General features: G+C 42.2%; 1 protein-coding gene across 1 annotated transcript in view; it reads left to right on the forward strand.

Annotated features, from left to right (window-relative positions):
- The window catches only part of TNS3 (tensin 3), a 152166-nt gene that overhangs the window by 116911 nt on the left and 18509 nt on the right, over window positions 1-16746 (forward strand). Inside the window, exons 16-18 of the mRNA XM_077809212.1 lie at window positions 9404-9575; window positions 12040-12686; window positions 13388-13474. Coding sequence (XP_077665338.1) covers window positions 9404-9575; window positions 12040-12686; window positions 13388-13474 — 906 coding nt within the window. The remainder of the gene's footprint in view (window positions 1-9403; window positions 9576-12039; window positions 12687-13387; window positions 13475-16746) is intronic.

Consider the following 16746-nt stretch of genomic DNA (forward strand, 5'->3'; position numbering starts at 1 on the left):
CTGCCTAAGTTCCTGGTGTAAAAGGATTCATTAGCCACAGGAGCAAGGAGTAGGCAGAGTCTCCCAGGATCACTATGGATATTTCAGCATCCCCCATTGGAATCTTCTGGTCTGGAAAGAAAGTCCCAGCGTGTAGCTTCCTATACAGTCCAGTGTTCCAAAAGATGCATTCACCATGCCCCTACTCTGACCACCTCACATTGATGTCAGTGAAGCAGTCCCTGTGATCCAGCAGCGCCTTGAAGACCATGGAGAAGTAGCCCTTTTGGTTGATGTACTCTGTTGCAAGATGCTCTGGGGCCAAAATTGGGGTATGTGTTCCATCTATCACCCCGCTGCAGTTAGGGAATCCCATTGTCTCAAAACCATCAATTATTTCTTGCACATTACTGAAAGTCACAGTCCTTTGTAAGAGGAGGCAATTAATGGCCCTACATACTTGCATCACTGCGGCCCCCACAGTGGACTTTCCAACTCCAAACTGATTTGCAACTGACTGGTAGCAGTCTGGAGTTGCCAGCTTCCACACAGCGATCTCCACTCACTTTTCAACAGTGAGGGCAGCTCTCATTCTGCTGTCCTTGCACAGCAGTGCTGGGGAGAGCTCTGCACACAGATCCAAAAAGGTGGATTTGCGCATCTGAAAGTTCTGTAGCTACATCCCATACATGTATCACAATGCAATCCCACCACTCAGTGCTTGTTTCCTGAGCTCAGTACCGAGGATCTTCCATATGCAGCTGTTCGGTGAATGCCAGCATCAATCTTGAATTGTTTGTTTCTATGGCAGACAGCAGGGCAGGCACCACTGATTCATTCTCTGTTTCACAGTTTATGAAATACTGCAGGACCAGCCATATTGTGTTCATAAGTCTCATCACCAGACTGGTCAGCAGTTCAGGAGCAGTGCTTTCAGGCAGAGATGAAGGGCGCATAGTTTACAAGGGCTGTTGAAAACAGCATGAAACAAAGTCAGAAGCCCATGGAATGATGAGATGGAAAGAACTGCATAATGGGATGGCAAGCGCACCCCCACGATGCACCACGATCCATTTCCAGAGCTCCCAGCGGCAGAGGGTGGCAAGTTGCACAGTGGGATGGCTACCCACAATGCAGCGCATGCTCTCAATGCAAGAGCAACGACTGTGGATGCTTTCCGCCGAGACAAGGAGCGTTGGTGTGGTCATGCACAACTGATGTCATTAAATGTCTTATGATTGTTAACGTAACTTAAGTGAACTTAACTCTGTAGTGTAGACATGGCCTAAGTCTGGTTCACTTCCATCCATTATTCCCCCTCAGAATTTATGGGATTTGGCTGGAGGGATTTCTCATGGATTCAGAGGAAGAGGTAGCATGCTGCAGAGCCACAGTTTCCTCCCCACATCTCTCTGTAAAACTATCCTTCCACAACCTGGAATAAATTACATTAGGCAATCAATAAAGTTGTCAATTTAGAAATACTGGCCCCTAGTTTAATCCTCAAAGTTTGATTTGTTTAAAAAAAAAAAAAAAAAGTGCGAGTGAGAGTTCAAATCTTCGTATGAATTAGTAATGTTTACATGATATTTTTTGGGTAAGCAAAACTAGATCTTATACTGAACTTCATGACATTTCTCTGTTTGTTTTCGGTGTCTTAGGCGAGTGATATGTGAACAGTAAGCAAAGAGATAGATAGTTACATTTGTAGAGCATTTCCTCGTGAACACAAAGAAAACATTTGTTTGGGCGGGGGAGTGTTTTGGGTTGATCTTGTCGACCTCTGATTTATTTTTTTTTTTTTTCAAATTTTTTAAATAATAAAGTCAGATAAAGGCTAATCTTTCATTTTTGCTGCTCTCATGATTTGAAGTATAAAATATCCGGCTGCCATTGTCATAAAATCTGACTTGTGTTTACGAGGTTATTGGGTGCTTGTTTTTTCTGCTAGGAATAAATAGTGTGATAAATTTACGTACCTCATCCTAGCTGCTTCTATCACAGACTTACACACAGTAGGCCAAATACTGAGATGTTTACTCACTTGAATTTTATTCAGACAGTGGCAGCTTCACTGGGAGCCTAGCTTGAGAGAAAACTGAGCTAAGGATCTCAGGACTTGACCATCTAAAGGTTCCTGTTTGGTTAGCATCCTGCCTGGTGATTGTTTATAAGGCTTTCAGAAAACATTCAAAAACCAGAATCTCTGGAAAGGTAAAGAATAGGGAACAATTAACTTTATTGTTGGGGACAAGGAGCAGGAAAATGCAGGAGTGTTCAGGTTCACCCATGTTTTTGTTTTAACCACTGACCACACTGAGTAAATTAGCTGGTGTACTCTGTAGGAGAGGCATTTTGCTCAGATGCTCTTCTGTGTTTCTGACATTTCCAAATAATGCATGAAAGCTGACTGACAACAGCACTTTAGTCAGTCAGGGGGCTGTTTAGTCCTGAATGAAAGGTGGAAGCCACTTAAATGGGAAAAGGTGACTCTTGAGCAACACGTTATGCTGGAGAGGCTATAAAGCCATTCCCTGACAGCTGAAATTTTGAAAGAAAAGACCGTATGCATCTTTTCTTAGAGCTGATTTGTCACTGTTTTCCATGCTATAAATATAGAAGAGACCAAAGTCAATGAGGCTTACATCAGAGATGAATTTGGCACACTACGTCTTGTTGGGAAATGAAGCCAGACCACAGGTGGTGAAAATTAGCAAAGCTAATTACACCAGCTGAGGATCTGACCCCTGAATCTGGCACAAACAAGAAACACTTGCAGCATAGTCCAGTATGTTCTGATATTTGACATTCTGATGTTTGGCAGACAGGAAAGAAGATAGCAAAATAGGAAATGGCTCCAACAGAAGAACTTCAGAATAATAGTATCTGGTAATCTGCTGCCTTGTGAATGAGACAGCCTGTCTCTTTTAAGTGGATCTCCCTCTACCCACACACCTTTTCCACCCTATTTCCATTCATGCTACAGTCTTAATTCTGGTATTCCCTGTGAGCTTTCTATGGGTTGCTAAGGAGCTGTTTAACTTCACAAAAAAACCAAGTCTTGCCAATTTCGTTTTTAGCACTGTATCAGCTTTCAGAAGAACTCTGTTATGGGAATGCGAAATCCTCTTGTCATTAATTCATTGTTTCTGCTCTTACGCTTTACAATGCAGCACAAGCTGGGTGAAGCAGAAATGTTAAATATAGGGCTGCCACTACACAGACACTCAGACCTGATGTACACTACAGAGTTAGGGTGATGTGAGGCAGCTTACATTGACCTAATTATGTCCGTGTCTGCACTACATCCTTGCTCCGAACCGGGCTGCCACCGGAGGTCCCGGCTCCGAGTCAGGCTGCTGCCCAGGCTCCCCACTCCCTGCTGGGAGCCCTGATGCCCCTTGGGCTCCAGACTCTCTGTTCTCCCCTGGGAGCCCAGCTGTACTGAGGCTATTCCCTCACCACCAGGAGCCTGGGAGGCTGCTGGGCTTCCAGCGGGGAGCTGAGAGCCTGCGGGGAGGCCGTGCTCCTGGTGGAGAGCCAAAACCCCGGGGGCGGGGGCAGCCATGCTCCCAGTGTGGAGCTGAGAGCCATGCGGGGCAGCTGAGTTCCCAGCAGGGAGCTGCAGGTGGAGCTGAGAGCCCCCCCTGCCTTAAGTTGGTGGAAGGACTCCTCGTGAGTATACACACCACCAACAGAACGAGGGTAGTATTGACAAACTGCCACAGTAATGGCTCTTAAGTCAAACTAACATAGGTCATCTTAAGTTTGTAGTGTAGACATGCCCTCAAACAATATTACAGATTTGTTTTCTGCTCACTTCCTTCACTTCGTTCAATCCGCTTGCCAATTTGCCACTTCCTAGATCTTCTCCTACTCTGATCTCCATGCTACGCACACCCAGCACTTGGAATCTTCCTCCTGTCTCACCTCCAAACATCTCCTTAAAGCACACAGTTTCTAAAAGGCCTGCAAAAGCTAGCCTTTCCCTTCACTGAGGCATTAGCAAAATAGATGCTAGACAGTTCAGTTCCATACCATATGGAACTGAAATGATGCATGATGAACTTCACTATCCAAACACGTTCCTTCTTTTCCCTTTCCCCCAGTCGTTAGCAGTATCTTGTCTAGGTAGGCGTTTGTCTTTCAATGAGATCCATTCAAGCATATCTGCTTCCTCTCTCCTGCTATTCCTCTTCTCTTGGTGCAGCCAGCTCCTTCTCATTTCTCTGGTGTAAGCACATCTCCTTCCTTCCCCAGTAGAGTTTAAGGCTTAGAAGGGACCATTTTGATAATCTGGTTGGGCCTCTTGTGTAAAAGAGGTTTGAGAACCTCACCCACTAATCTCTGCATCAAACTTTTGTGTGAGCTGTGCCATATCTTTTAGACAGACATTCAGTCTTGATTTAAAGACTTGCAGTGGTGGAGAATCCACCACATCCCTAGGTAAGTTGTTTCATTGGTTAATTTCAAACAGCAAATGGAGCTAATGTGCCCTGGCACTCCTGAATCCCTGCTATACCTTTCCTCCTCTATATGGCATATTAAAAATAATTGGTAAGTATCACATATCAACACTTCAGCCCTGTCAAAGACTCCCACAAGAAGTTCAGACAATCCTTTGAAGTAATTTGTTGAATGAAGAATAAAAATAGATCTTGGAGATGGAATGTGACCATCTGTAACCTTTTGGTCTCCTGGGTAAAGAAAAGTTGTGTCAGCAGAGAGATAGGAAACGCTGTCATAGAAATTCCTGAAATTCCCAGGTGTGGGAGGGAGACTTGAAACATACCATCTTCAAGTAATCTCCCCTGCCTTCTCTCTCCTTCCATGATTATCTCCACATGGCAGTTGTTGTGCTCAGCACATTGGCAGTGCCATTTGGGAGCTGGAGCCATCTGGAAAGCAAGCTGCAAAATGATCTGAAGTCTGTGTGCTGAACACAGAGGAGTATTGTGCTTCTTTTTCAGACAGATTTCAAAGGGAAGAAGAAAGTCTGAGAATACTTCTCCAGTAACTGGAGGAGTATTGGAAGAAAGAAAAATATCAGCTCATGGAATGTGGCCTTTGTGCTTGGGAAGGGGAGTGTATTTTTTTTTTTTAAAGGAACACAAATGTCCAAAAAAAGAAATGACTTTTACAGGGTACAGGATCTGATCCAACCTAGCTCTTCTGGTACACTCTTTATGTCCTAAATTTATTCTTTGTGCATGAGGGTTTGGCAGGAAATCTATCTAAAAGAATGGATTCATCAGATTGAATGTGAGTAGTGGAAGAATAGAGCTACAGAACACATTTCCATGTGCCTTCAAAATGAAGTTATTGATACAGGGATATTCTGGGTAAATATCTTCTGACATGGTTTCCTGTGACTCTTTTATAAGGCTGTATTTCTGTACCATTACCTGATTGGATGGATGAAGGACGGATCAAGAAATGGACTGGACTGCCAAAACTTGCAAATTATCATACAGGGCTTTATGTCCCTGTACAGTCCTTTAAAGCTGGAGATAGTTTCAATGCTTCGGGTTGTAATCAACTCCCAGGATGCTTTAGTGCGATATATCTCCCATCCATTCAGCCTTTAGGCTGCACCAGGGACATTTAGGCCCTCAGCCAGCCCAAGTTCAGGGAAACAGAAAGCTGGCATGGCTTAGAGCCCTTTTCCCCACCACTCACCTGAGTTGTCTGAGCAGCTGAGGATCTGGCCTAACTTTTTCAGTTACAAGAGGCCAGATTCTGCACCCATATTCATACTGAGTAGTACTGAAATGGACTATTCAAAGAGTTAAAGCATAAGGAAGGGTGGCAGAATCTGGCTGGGTTTTTTCTTTCCCCTGTCATTGTGGGACCACGTCCTCCAAAAGCTGGAGTAGTGACAGCCCTGCTATTCAAATGCTGCTAGGATCACAACATCTTTTCAACTGGTCACTGGGTTGGGTTGAGTCACTGTAAATTGTTTAACAGAGATAGATTTATAAGCAGTGCTGTTGTAGATTGAATGGTTTCAGTTTGAAGTATGGTTCTGCTCTGAAAAGTGACTGTGAAACACAGCACCTTCTTACACAGTAGATCTCCCTATGTGGATTCAGAGTCATCCACTTAAACCTGTAACACAAAGAACCCTACTACTTTTTTAGTTTTGGTAGCATTGCAGGGGCAATGTAGCTATGGGTAAGTGTGCTGAATTCTGTTCTGGCTCGCAAAGCAGCACAATTCTTATCTAAGTTCTAATTGTAAAGGTTTTGCTTATGGGTGATATATAATAGTTTGGCTCTCAGATCCCAGGATGAGTTTGCAGGACTGGTAATTATGAAAACCATCTCTTTACTTGTAAGATGTGCAGATTTGACCTGGAGACATTAAGACACAATACATATGATTCAATTTTTCAGTGTCATTTTTCTAAGTAGAACTGCACTTTAACTTGTCACTGTGCTAAGAGATATAGATTCAGCAGGTGCACTTGATTAGAAGCACCAATGTGTTGGGGTGAACAGATGCTATCATGATGTATCCCCAGGAGTATGGGAATCCACAGAATCTACAATACTGTATAGATGTGGGGTTTCTTGTGTTAAAAGGGTTAACAGCTGGTGCTGTGAGTGTAGACACCAAATCAGACAATAGTGGACACAGCCAGGATACTCAGCAGGCTTGTTTTTAATTGAATTATAAACAAAGCTGCTTTCATGGGAAGTGCTTAGTTTGCTACATTGGTATGGGGCAGGAGGGTAGTTGAACAGAGACCTCACTTTAGTCTTTGCTGGCGAGAGGGCCTGGTTTTCTACTGCCTTATGCCCGTGCCAAGTGGTTGTAAAATCCTACTTACATCAGGATAACGGTGCTTTACACCCACCAGTATGTCCTCGCTTTGTACAGGTGCAAATGACGGCTGAAGCAGCAGAGCATCAAGCCCCAATTCATCTCTTTTAATAACACTGTTCTCAGAAAAAATAATGTTGTGTGTTTGTTGTTTGTAATTTGGATTGGCTCTTATGAACTTAACTGAGGTGCAGTAAGATGCTTTCAACTGTTTGTGAAGGGTAATGCCCCCTCCCACCAAAGATTCATTGTACCTACCTAGTCCTTTTACAGTTAGAGAGCAAACCCAGAAGCAAGGTGAATCTTGTCAGAAATGCAAATAAATAATCATACTGGGTCAATCCTTGGCCTTGCTTCTGGTTTGTGAAGTTTGCATTAGCCCCAGACAGCTAGCTGTATATGCTGTCTGAAAAATGATCCCAGGGCATGTCACCCCAGAGTTCAGGGAGGACCCACAGGTTCTATGCAGCAATGAGGTATGGCAAGAAGAGGAGAAATTATGTAAATAGGCTCCCCGGCCCTGAGTAGCTCTCCAGCCTGCATGACAAGTACCTTCATAGAGTATTTGCCTTGTGGCAGCCCTGTACAGCCTACAACAGCCTGGGGGAGGGAAGGTGGGTAGCCTCCTAGGTCTAGATTAGACATTAAAGGTTTGATGTTAAGCTCTAGCTCAAACTAATTAACACCTTCTAAATCTCTAATCAAGAAAAAGAAATTGTACTTTGGCATGCGTGAAAGGGCTCAATTCCTTAGGCTTTAACATCACACCTAAAACCTAGTTTAGAGAAGCCCCACATTGATTTTGGCTGAAGTCAGCAGTTGAGGGTTGGTCCTGTGGTATTTTGATACTGCGAGCCTGATTTCGACCACATTTACACCAGTGTGAGACTAGAATCCGGCCCTGCAACTCTACAGTAGACACAGATTCAGATTCTCCAGAGTCTCTCTTTAAAATAAGTCCTTTCTACAGTATTTCTTAGTTTACTTTGTAGGTCTGGGATAGTAGCACAAAGTTGATTTTTTTTTTCTAATTCTTCCCTCTGAAAGTTAGATTTGTGATGGTTGACATATTATAACTCCCTACAGTATGTGTGCTATGTAAGGAATTTGAATACTCTTCAGACTAAGCATTGATTTGCCAATGATGTTATCTCGTGTATTTGTCTCAAAGTACCTCACTCACTCCCTCTTCAAACTATATAACTGCCTTGCCCTCCTGTGAAGTGTAAAGGAAGGCTTCACTTTAGACTTGTTCTCCAATACAGCTCACTGTTCACAGAATCAGAAATGTTAGATATGGAAAAGACCCATTAAGTCATTTTAGCTATTCCCCAGTGGCAGTGCCGGGTGGTCCCCTACAATCTGCTTTCTTATGCTTTGTTCAGTCTTCTTTTAAGTGTCTTAACTCAAGGGATAGTAATTACATCACATTTCCATTGTAGTCACCTTATTTAGGTTCCAGTCCCGCAAACACTGAGGTCAATGGAACTATTCATGTGCACAAAGTTATTCAAATGTTAAGTGTTTGCAGGATCAGAGTGTAAGGCCTTATCTAGAAGAGAGAATTGTACAGATTGAACTACGTGCTTGTTTATACACAGTTTTTGTACTGCTTTAAATGATAATGGTTTGCAACTGACATAGTTAAAGCAGTAGAGTCCCCTAGCATTATACACAGTTATACCAGTATAGCTTATTCCTCTAAGGGAAGAGGAATAAACTGTACCAGTTGAAAGCACTTGTATACCAGTTTAACCACATCCGCATACTGATTTTAACTATTTCAGTATCAAATCACGCCCCTAACCGATATATTTAAAAGCAGTACAAAAATGATGTAGACCAGACCTAAATTGGTTTCGGAACTGATTTTGGGGTTGGGGAGAGGTTTGCGCTCACCTGCCTAAACTAGTCCAATCAAGAGGGTTGCAGATTTGCTTGTGTGCATGCCTCATGACTAAGGTCACACCTGAAGTCTGCAGCAGCACCAGCAACTAAGCCCATATCAACGCAGTCCCACTTGAGTGTCTTTTAATCCCAATTTTCTTTCTATTTCCATCTGAACAAATGAACAGCAAGGAGAATGATCAGTGCCTAAAATGCCAATGTGAAAGGAAGCTTAGATATTCAATGAGTGAAGGAATGAAGAAAGGATATTGTACATGCTGAATTTAAGTGAAACTTGCTTACAGATCTCCCTGTCCTCTGTCTTACATCTACCAAGCGGTGAGGAATGGGGGAAAGAATTTTAAATATTCAATTTTATCTCTTCACATCTTAAGAATTAGAGGACATACCCTGGAGAGTTAATCAATCAACTTGAGTAGTGAAGTTCTGTGCCCTCCACCCTCTCTCTCATTTGTTCATTTGCTAGAAATTTACAACGTTCAATGCAGTGTTGTACCTTTTAAATTTCATTAAATCAGATCAACTTTTAAATAAATGTAATAAAGTCTATTGTATGTTTCATGTTAAAAGAAGGGGCTAAGGGAACAGTAAATCTGTATGTTGTTTTGCAATTTTTTAATGAAATCTGCACCTGAGATATCAGAGAATTTGAGTTTCTAAAATATTTTTTGTTTCATTTCGTTTACTACAGAATCTCGAAGTTACATGGAAGGCCTTAACCACTCGGTTGTGATGACTGACAGCACCATGGGCACCAATCCCGCTTTGCTGAGGACTGACATGCAGACAGCTCCTTCGTGTCAGCGGCCTTTTGTATCTGCGTGCGCCATTTCCAGAAACAGCTCCATCCCAACCGGAGAAAGGTGGGAACTTGCCAGGGCTTTTTCTTCTTCCTGGAAGTTTGGGGTTCTTACAAAATCAGTCTCCATCTGTGTCATTAGGCCTATGTCCACACTGCAGAATGACAATGTTAGCACATTGAGACTTCAGGCCAGCCAATTTGGATAAATAACTGCCACATTTGAGCAAGAGGTTTTTGGGGATGGATGTGACTCAGGTTAGGGGGAACACTTGAATAAGAACCCAATTCAACTTCACAGTGAACATAAGTCCTTGGACAGTAAATACCTGATTTTCAGAAATGCTGAGCATGTTCTTTGGTATATTACGTGCATGTATTGAAGGGGGGCTGTATGGCTTTTAAAAATTTTAGAAGTAATTATAGAGGTTGTTGATCTGCCTGAGAAAAACTTTTAGGTGTCAAAATACATAGAGATCCAAATCTCTTTTAATTCACTGCTTTGCTATATGTCAGTGCAAGTTCGTACATACTCATCAGAGTGCTAACAGCTCCCGATATTTTTACTGAAAGCCATTTGGGGAAAATCCCATAACATTTCATATTGAAAACATATTGGTGCAGAACAAATAAACACTGTTTACAATGTGTATCATTCTATCATTTTAGCAAATATATTTCTAATAAATAAGACATTTGGTGAAAACATTTTTCAGAGAGACAGGGCAAAAACGATGGTCAACAATTGATTTCATTTTCAACTGCCCAGTTGCCTCAGAAATTTTATTATCATTAATTATTTGTTTTGTGGTACCATCCAAGGCCCAAATCAAGGAGCAGGGTGTCATTGTGGTAGGCATAGTATAAGGACATAAAAGAGCTGATCCCTGTCCCAAAGAGCATAGAATTTAAATATAAAATGAGAGAGAACAGGTGGATACAACAAGCACACGGGGAGAAGCTACAGGGTAACAGTGAGAAGATTATGAACAGCCCCAATAGCAGAGGTCACAGCACTCCAGCTGCCTAGCCATCCCAAATAGGGCTTCCTGTTCCCAGACTCCTAGGTGGATAGCTACTGTCTTCACCCAGTACCCCATCCCTGCACTGTTTGATTATTATTGATCTCACCTCCCACATCTCTGGGTGTGTCTGATTACCATCTCTATTCATGGCTAATTGGCGTCTTTTTCACAGTAGTTTTCAGAACTGCCCTTCTGTTAGCTGATGTTAGCTGGCTGAAGTGTCAAGCTCTTCATAAGCATCCTGATGCCTTTGGTTTCTTTTCCCTTCTGCTGGTTTCCTTTAAAACTAGTGCTTAGAGAGAGGATATTTCCAGCCTGAGAAACTGTGAATCATATTTACAAATCCCCAATAACATATCTTAGAACTGCAGTCTGAAAAGATGTGACTTGTCATTATAAATAACTATGAATTGCAAATAGAGAGTTAAGACCTCAGCATCAGGCACTGCCAATACTGCTAATATGAAATCATTAAAAAATCAAAGTGTAAGTCCCTCATTTTAAATTTTATCTTGAAACTTTGTTCCTTTCTTTCTAATACTTCTCATTTCTTTTCAAAGTACCCTTACCTTTTCAACTTTTTTATTTTGTCTTCATTTCTTCATTTTCCTTTCCTGTGTTATTGTGCAGTTTCTGTGGCATGCACAGATCTGGCATCCATTTCCACTGTGCCCTTTCAACTAAATCCCTTCTCTGTGTTTTTAAGTTCTTAACTCAATTTTTCTCCCTTCATTTATACAGTGCGGGCTTGTTCTCCCTTGCCAACCTAGCCCCGCCCAAACCCCCCCTCTCTATAACAAGTACTTGCTAATATATTTTTCAGCCATAGCTTCAGTACAGTAGACTTTTAGAAGTGTGTGTGTTTGGTGGTGGGGAATAAACTGTCTTTGCCTTTCCAAACTCTTGTCATGGAGAGATGATGTGTCCAAGGGGTGGTGTTTCTGCACACTGATAAGTACAATTATTCAGAAATGGAACAGTCCTTTGTTTAATGTTCAAACCTCTAGTTTCATAGGTGAAGCAAAACCTTGGAAAAAGTGTCTGTGGTGTTGCATGCTGCCTTCTGTGTTCTGCACTATTTTCTTTGCCCTTCTTATATGCACTTACATTTCCCAATGGACCTTACTCCCCTCTTTTGTAATATGAATGATCTTACAGTTAAGACACAGTCCTGGGAGTCAAGAGTCTTGAATACTATTCCTGGCTCTGTCACTGATTTATTTTGTGACCTTGGGCAAGTCTCTGAACTGTTGGTGTCTCAGTTCCCCTATCTGGCAAATGAGGATAATCGTGCAAACCTTACATGGTCTCAATTAACTAAAGTGTCTTGAGAATACATGCGTGGAGAGTGCTATAGAAGTGTCAGGTTTTGTTGTCTTGGTGAAGATTATTATTTATTGCTGTTAAAGATTATTGCTAAAGACTGGAATAAAGGCATTGTGCAATGAAATGTTTTCAAGACATATGGGAATGATTTGGTTGTGACATTTTCTTTTTGAACAGTCCTTCTGCAACTGAATGCCACTGGCTAGAAAGCAACACTAAGTCCACCCCTTCACCCCAGCTGTCAGTGCTGGGGAACAGCAGGCCTACAGGAAATTACCTTGTGTCCTCAGAATTTTCAAGCCCCATTCAGGACGGCTCGCTCTTGTCCCATTTCCAATCCCCAGGATTGCAAATAATCTCTTTGAACAGCCGAGAGGATTCATCCTTAGACCAGCAACAAGAGCCTGCTGCCCATCCCAGTGCCCGGGCCTACCTGAACTATGGTGGGACCAGCGTTAGCAGTAGCCCACCACTGGAGGAGAAACAACCTGTTTTCATGGCCAATACTAGCAGCTCTCCCAAAACTATGAGCTCGCCACTGGCAAGTACAGCGGACAATGGCTTTTTGGCCCACAACTTGCTTACAGTGGCCTCTGGACACAAAAGCCAGAGCAGCACAATTCAACAGCACCATGGAATGAACCTGCACCCACAGCCACCTCTTCCAGAGAAGAAGAGGACTTCTGAGGGAGACCGTTCTTTTGGCTCCATCTCTCCTTCTTCAAGTGGCTTCTCCAGCCCTCATAGCGGGAGCACAATCAGCATCCCATTCCCAAATGTCCTTCCGGACTTTTCAAAAGTTTTAAGCACTTCCCCTTTGTCAGGTAGGTTTTATGCCAGGATGTATTTATAGTTAAACTGACACCTTTTATATGAGCGTGTGAGTAGGGTGGGATGTTAGATACTTTATAAAATAGTGGATGTTGAATAGCGAATGAAGTGACTGTTTGTAGTAAGAGGAGACACTTCACTTATTTTAGATGTATTGTTTCTAAAGACAAAACTCCAGAGTGCTTTCTCTGAGCCTTTTTGGATGTGTCAGTCAAATGCAGCCCTCTCTCTGCTGCCAGCCCACAAGTAAGTAGTGACTGGGCCAATTCCTCTTAATAATGGCTGGCTTTGTCCTGCATCCTTGCTAGGCTCATGGCAAGAATACTTCGAATGTGGCTGTTTGTCATCTGGTCTGTGTTCAGACGTAGCCAGGCCTTACTGAGGAACTAAATGTTTAATGTAGCTTTATAACTCTGAGTTTTCATATTTTATAGCTTGCGGGAAATGGAACTTTAATAGCACTAGTCAAAGTATCATGTGATGTATGTTTTATTTCTCAAAGCAGCTTCAGAACTCTCCCAGACTACTAGTTTAGTTGTGATGTTCCTCTCCCCCCACCTCCTATGGTTGAACTCTGAATTCCTAAATTAATCAGCACCTCACTGTCCGAGGTGAGAGCTAACAGCAGGAAATGCCCTTTGCAGTTATGGTATATATTGATTTTTTTAAATTTTCTTTTACCTTTATTTAACAGAAAACCCAACTGATAAACACGTGACCGTAAAATTTGTCCAAGATACATCCAAGTTCTGGTACAAGCCAGATATTTCAAGAGAACAAGGTATACCAAATATCATCTTCTGCAGGGTGTTCAGCTGCAGAAGGGCTGTTCAGGAGTGCTGTGTATAAATTTCTGGTTTCTGGGGTCTAGATTTCTTTACATAAAAATGTAAAAATAATTCTGGCCTTAGCAATAGGCGGACTAGAGGCCCTTAGGCCAAGCACCCAGTTTAGTAGGAGGACTGGTTTTGTTAAATAACCCTTGAGAAAGTGACAAAGAACTTTGGATTTAATTTGAGCCAGATCCTCAGATCCTCTGGAATGACCCAAAGGGGACTTAATGGCAGTAGCTGAAGATTTTCCCTAGGGGAATTAGGGACTGGCATAGCCATCCCCTCCAGTCTTTTCCCGCTGGTACTGGGGAACTTTCCAGGGCATGCTGAAGGAACGCAGAGGGGAGGAAGGCACAATGTGCTCTGGTGATCCTGGCTCAAGGGATCATTATTCACCAGTACAAGTTATCCTAAGCCTGCTCTAACTTGCAGGCCAATTTGACTTCCAGGATTTGGAGAGGCAGGGCAAAAAGCTACCTATACTTATCATCTCCTCAGGTAACTGAGTGCTCATCTGGCATGGAGTCAGCCCTATGTTTTCTAAAGTGTACGTAAATTTAATGCTAACAGGTCAGAGAACCATTACAGAGAACCAAGTATAATACAGAGCAAGCTTCTCCCATGCAGATCTACCAAGACACCTCAGCCACTGCCCGCAACTGTTACAGCTGGTTTTTAAAGCTAGTTGTCAGTGGTTCCATACTTACTATGCTCATTCCACAAGTTACAGTTCTTAATGCCTTAACTGCATCTCTGCTTGTACAATGGGGATGGGAAATAGAAAGTATTCTTCATGGGTATCAGCAGGATAGGGACATCCCAAAAAAATGATGAACTACCCAGAATAAGAAACTTATCGCAACTCCTGTCCCAGGTGGCCTGTATTAATCCTACACCTCAATAAACTATAATCCTCCGGGGAGTATTTATATAAATATATATAATTTTTACATGCACGTGTATTCCAGAAAAAACCCTCCACCTCACTTATGTCAGTCTGAGACATAAGAACGGCCATACTGGGTCAGACCAATGGTCCATTTAGGTCAGCAGCTTGTCTTCTGACAGTAGCCAGTGCCAGATGCTTCAGAGGGAATGAAAGAAACAGGCAATTATCAATTGATCCAACTCCTGTTGTCTGGTCCCAGCATCTGGCAGTCAGAGGCGTCACCTGAGTACATATAGATGCAGCACCCAGAGGATTATGATTTAGTGATGTTTAAGATTAATATAGGTTGCCTCAGACTGTTGCTACAGAATTTCAGGCTGCAGAATTTTGGAGAAGTTTATAATTCTAACAGTTTATTATTTATTTGGTTGTCCCTATGTTGTCGATCCCCAAGGAAAACTCCATTGCCGTTTTACAGGCACACCCAGAGTTAAGGCAATATAATAATACATATATTACATTCTCTCTTTCTCTCTTTGCAGTAGCACTTACAATGTTCTATGTGCTTTACAAACAGCTGCTATATGAGAAGACAATCCCTGCATACATATAAGTAAATTGTAAAATTCAAATACTCTGAATCCTGCCTAATGGAATACAACAGCTCTGTGATGGACTCAGATCAGGTCTGCATGTCAGATAGCAAAGATGAGGCTGTTGGAACAGACATAATGTTTATAGTCAAAGTATAGTCTTCTTTGACTGGAAGGCCTTTAACATTGTCCCAATGAACCATAGCCAACATAGCCTTCAGCTACTGGCAAACTGTGAATTGCTGGATCTGTCTAATGCATACTTTCTCAGACTGTGAGGTTGTTTGCAGCGTCTTACAGTGCAGGTAAAAGCACAAGCACAGGGGAAAAGAAGGTAGTAAAAAACAGAAGATTTACACTTCTTGGGTGTAGGATTTACTGGTCCAGGGCCCATTAGTGAATTGAATGTTCAAAGGATGACTCTTGACTTGTTGAGCCCAAAGAGGAAAGGAATAAAACTAACAGGCTGCTGCTTGAACAAGTTAAAAATATGCTTCCCAACAGTTTAATATTCACTTTTGTCCATCCAATATAATCTCTCTTCCCCTTTTTAAAAATACTAACATTATGGGAGGTGTCGGTGTTTTTTTTCCCTTTGCCTGAGGGAGGAATCCTATGACCGATGTAGTTAGAAGGATTAGGCAAACACTCTCTTGAATTGCACAGTTTTGCATATTTACCACATTAGCCTCAACACATATTAGTGCAGTAATCTATTACTTTTCTCTCATCCCCGCCCACCTCCATGTTTACATCTTTTATAGATGAGCAGTACAAAATTCATATCAACTTGCAAACCGCTGCATTTGCTTATTCATGCAGGAGTCTGAGTATTTATGTTTGCAGTTCCGTGAATTGCCAATGTTGTTATCCAGTGTGTGCAGGAAGTCACCAGTATTTATGCAATTTCTGTGATTTAACATTTGTTCCAACTTTGGAATATTTTATTGTGTTCACAAAAGGCAGAAGGACCTTGCCAGTGCATACAAGACATGATGCACAATGTAAAGACTCCAAAATCAGAATCAGGCTCTCCCTGGGTTTTCTTTGCGGCATTGCTGAGTATTAGACATGCAGGAGGCTGGCTGAAATTTAAGCAATGAGTGAAAAGAAACACAGTCTGAAAAGTAGTCTGAACTCTGCAAAGATATTAGGAGGAATCACACCATTCTGCACCCTGTTATATGACCCTGGACTTTGCCACAAAGTTATTCAAAGAAAAGTTAAGCCCATGGCTTCCTGACCTTGGGCTACAGAGCACTTTGATTCAAAGGCATGCAGCAACCTCTCTGGAAGCCAGTCTTGCTATGTATAATCCAACTCATAGTCCCCAGGCAGAGATCACAGAACAAAAAGTATTCCAATTCTTAGAATCTCAAAATGCAAGTATATGCCTACCTACACCTCCTTCCCTGCTTAAAATGAGAGAAGAGGGAGAGAATACCTTTCGTATACCTTGTAATGCCTTGGCACTGTGTGCCTCTTGGCTGTTAGTGGATGATGACAAATGTCTGTTTGTTGTGGGGGCTGTGTAGAAGAGAAAGCAGCATTTTCTTGTCATGCCAACTATTGTGGCCATACTCCCAGTTACACTTTTTAACAAGCAAACAGAATAGCTTCAGGAATCAACTTTTCCTCTTTGCCAAAAAGCACATGCATGCTGGGATAGAGCGTTGGAGAAGGAAAGTTCTGGCTCTTCTCTGATTGCAGGGAATTGTGAACATGTTCGTGTATGTTC

This window comes from Eretmochelys imbricata, chromosome 2, assembly GCF_965152235.1.
Source record: "Eretmochelys imbricata isolate rEreImb1 chromosome 2, rEreImb1.hap1, whole genome shotgun sequence".
NCBI classification, from domain to species: Eukaryota; Metazoa; Chordata; order Testudines; family Cheloniidae; genus Eretmochelys; species Eretmochelys imbricata.